A 3,214-nucleotide genomic window follows, 5' to 3' on the forward strand; every position below is an offset into this window, starting at 1 on the left:
ATAGCCATATTAATATTTGAAAAAAAAAAGACTTAAAAAAGAAAAAAGAAAAAAAAAAGAAATGGATAAAGATGGCAACCCAAGACTGGAAGTCTTCCGTGTGCACGGAGATGTAAAAGGTGCAGCCACCCTCTGCTGCAGAGCACTGGGTTTCCTACAGGACCTCAGAGAGCCGAATGCTGCCTATGCCCCCTGCCGTCATCCTAGTAGTAAAAACAGCTCCTAGTTAGTAGAACTATTTGGATTGTGGGAGTTCTATCATTTAAGAAAGAAAATTGACCTTCCGGACCTGGTGACCCACACCTTTAATCTAGCTCAGAAGCAAGCAGATCTCTGGCCAGCCTGGTCTACAAAGCAAATTTCAGGACAGCCACAGCAACGCAGAGAAACCTTGTCTGAGCCGGGCAGTGGTGGTGCACGCCTTTAATCCCAGCACTCGGGAGGCAGAGGCAGGCGGATCTCTGTGAATTCGAGACCAGCTAGTTCCAGTACAGGCTCCAAAACCACAGAGAAACCTTGTCTCAAAAAACCAAAAAAGGAAAAAAAAGAAACCTTGTCTTGCGGGGAGAGAATGAAGGAAGGGAGGGAGGGGCTGCAGAGATATCCTCGTCAGTAAAATGCCTGCCACATAAGCAAGCTTGTGTCCCAAACACCTAAGTAAAAATCCAGTGTGATGACACACGTCTGTGACCTCACTACTGGGGCTGAGGAACTTGGGGATTCCCTCTTGCTGGCCCGCCAGTCCAGTCACTGTTTTGAAAATAATGGGGTGAAGAAAGACACCTGACATTGACATCGGCCCTGACATAAACAAGGGCACATATACCTGCACTCACATATATATTCAAACTTACACGTGCACTACACGCTCATACATGGAAATAAACAGAAAAGCAGAGCTGGGTCATAACTCAGAGTGTTTGCCCATCATGCAATAAACCCCAGGTTCGAGCGATTCTCTAGCACCACATAAAACTGGGCATGGTGGTTTATACTTGTAATCGCAGAACTCAGTAGGATGAGAGTTCAAGATCATCCTCAGCTCCATAGTCTGTTCAGGTCAGCCTGGGACACACAAGGAAAAAAAAGAAAGAAAGCACTGGACTGCTGGAATCTGCTAGAATCCTGGGGGAGTAGGTATCCACCCACCAATGCCCAGGCTTCTTTTACTAGAACCAAACTAACATTGCCTCTTGCTTTGCCTGTCTCCCCCCATTTGCAGAATTCGGTGTGTACTGCAGTCACTGCCGGAGCGAGGTCCGTGGCACGCAGTGTGCCATCTGCAAAGGTTTCACGTTCCAGTGTGCCATCTGCCATGTGGCTGTGCGGGGGTCATCCAACTTCTGCCTGACCTGTGGGCATGGTGGCCATACAAGCCACATGATGGAATGGTTTCGGACCCAGGAGGTCTGTCCCACTGGGTGTGGCTGCCACTGCCTGCTGGAGAGCACCTTCTGAACACAAGAGAGGATGGGACTGTCCGAAATCTCAGAGGACTCTGTAAATGCCGGAGACGGCTTTCTGCTGATGGTGGTGGAAAGTTCCAGAACCCGGGTTATGCCCAGTGATTCAGGAGCACAGTCCCCTCACAGACATCTGATCCTCACGAGCCTTTGCCTTCCCTTCTCTCTGGCTGCTGGGGGCCGGAAGCTGGATGAAGGGAGGGAGAGCACAGAGCTGGCCCTCCTGCACGGTCTGTTGAGTCCACAGTGGATGTTTTCATGGGGAGCAGCACCTGTTTCCAGAGCTCCAGCCTTTGAGGTGCCCTTGAACCAGAACGGGCTCTCCAGATGCCAGTATAACGATCACATCAGCGACAAAAGACAGTCTCCTGAGCCAGAGGACACTGGGTGTTAGTGTCATCGACAAGTGAGCCCATGACATCTGTGACTTTAGAAGTTGGTACCTTTGATGAGTCAATGAGCAGAGGCCTTATAAAATACAGTACTAAAGTGTAAGATACGTTGTACTTAAAGACTTTTTTCCTGAACTTGGGGCTTGCACATTATTATTGAGTAGCTGTACCCGAGTTACATTGCCAACCCCTTAAGGAGTCTTAAGGTGTATATATTTTTAAGTTTCTCCTCTATCTGCTTTCCCTTGACTAATAAAGCTATACATCTTGTTTTTATCTATAAACAGGTATTATTTATACTTGAGAAGAAGCAGGAAGTTGACCGTCTCAGTGGTTCGTTTTGCACTGTACTTGTGATTGAGGTTAATTGTTTCGGAAGGACTAGAATTAGTCCCATGATTCCTGAAGGAAATGCTGTTTGACTTGGATCATCTGATGGGAGGAAATGGAATCTGACATTAAGGTTCTTCCTAGCCACAAGAGTCTCATAATTATTTCTTCTAGCCAAAGGGAAATGAGATTGCATTTCCACATCGATACCAAAGTCTCCGTCTGCCTCCGGACAGGTTGGCTGGGCTCCAGGGGCACCTTGAACTCCCTAACAAACTCATCTCTCTGGCTCCTTCAGGATTTTCGGTGCTTTCATGTATATATGCCAGAGAAGAAAATTAAAACACAAACAAAACAAAAAAGCCACATACTGAAATTCCTCTCTCTTAGAAATTTAAATCCCGGAGGCCTGTGATTTGGCTCACCGGGGAAAGGTGCCTGCCACTAAGCTTCATAACCTAAGTTCAATCCCCAGGACCCACGTGATGGAAGGGAGAACTGACTCTAAAGTTGTTCTGACTTCTGCATGTGTGCTGTGATGTGTGGATGTACATACAAACACACAGACACACATCAAAAAAATTGGATTAAAATTTTATTCCAAATTGAGAGATCTAAGTCATCTGTGTCATTGAGCATGATTGCAGATGTCTGTAATCTTTCCTTTGAGGCTGAGCTGATTGGATTGCCAGTTTGAGACCATCCTGGGCTGCCTAATGAGTTGAAGGCCAGCCTAACTTATATGGCAAACACTATCTTAAGAAGAAACAAATAATAAAACAAGGTCTGCACTATGTTGCTTAGGGATGGGATGCTTGCCTAGCATGCATGAGGCCATGAGTTCAGCCCTCAGCAACACTGCCCCCCACAAAACCACAGAACACCTCCATGTTCCATAATAGGAGAATGTGTGTATCACTCTGTTTGCAACTATGATTTCAGACCCATTAATGGGTTAGGAGATCAGTCTTGTAGAGTATAAAAACCAACATTTATATATATATATACATATACATACATATGTATGTA

The 3,214-nt window shown here is 46.0% G+C and overlaps 1 protein-coding gene across 2 annotated transcripts in view; it reads left to right on the forward strand.

The window, feature by feature from the left end:
* Positions 1-2,574, forward strand: part of Wdr59 (WD repeat domain 59) — a 68,631-nt gene extending 66,057 nt beyond the window's left edge. Inside the window, exon 27 of one of the 2 annotated variants that reach the window (XM_013354988.2) lies at positions 1,223-2,574. In XM_013354988.2, the coding sequence (XP_013210442.1) occupies positions 1,223-1,458 (236 nt within the window). In that variant the 3' untranslated portion in view covers positions 1,459-2,574. The remainder of the gene's footprint in view (positions 1-1,222) is intronic. The other variant, XM_013354991.2, reaches the window with a different exon arrangement.
* Positions 2,575-3,214: the final 640 nt, after the last annotated feature.

The sequence above is a fragment of the Microtus ochrogaster genome, chromosome 4 (assembly GCF_000317375.1).
Source record: "Microtus ochrogaster isolate Prairie Vole_2 chromosome 4, MicOch1.0, whole genome shotgun sequence".
NCBI lineage: Eukaryota > Metazoa > Chordata > Mammalia > Rodentia > Cricetidae > Microtus > Microtus ochrogaster.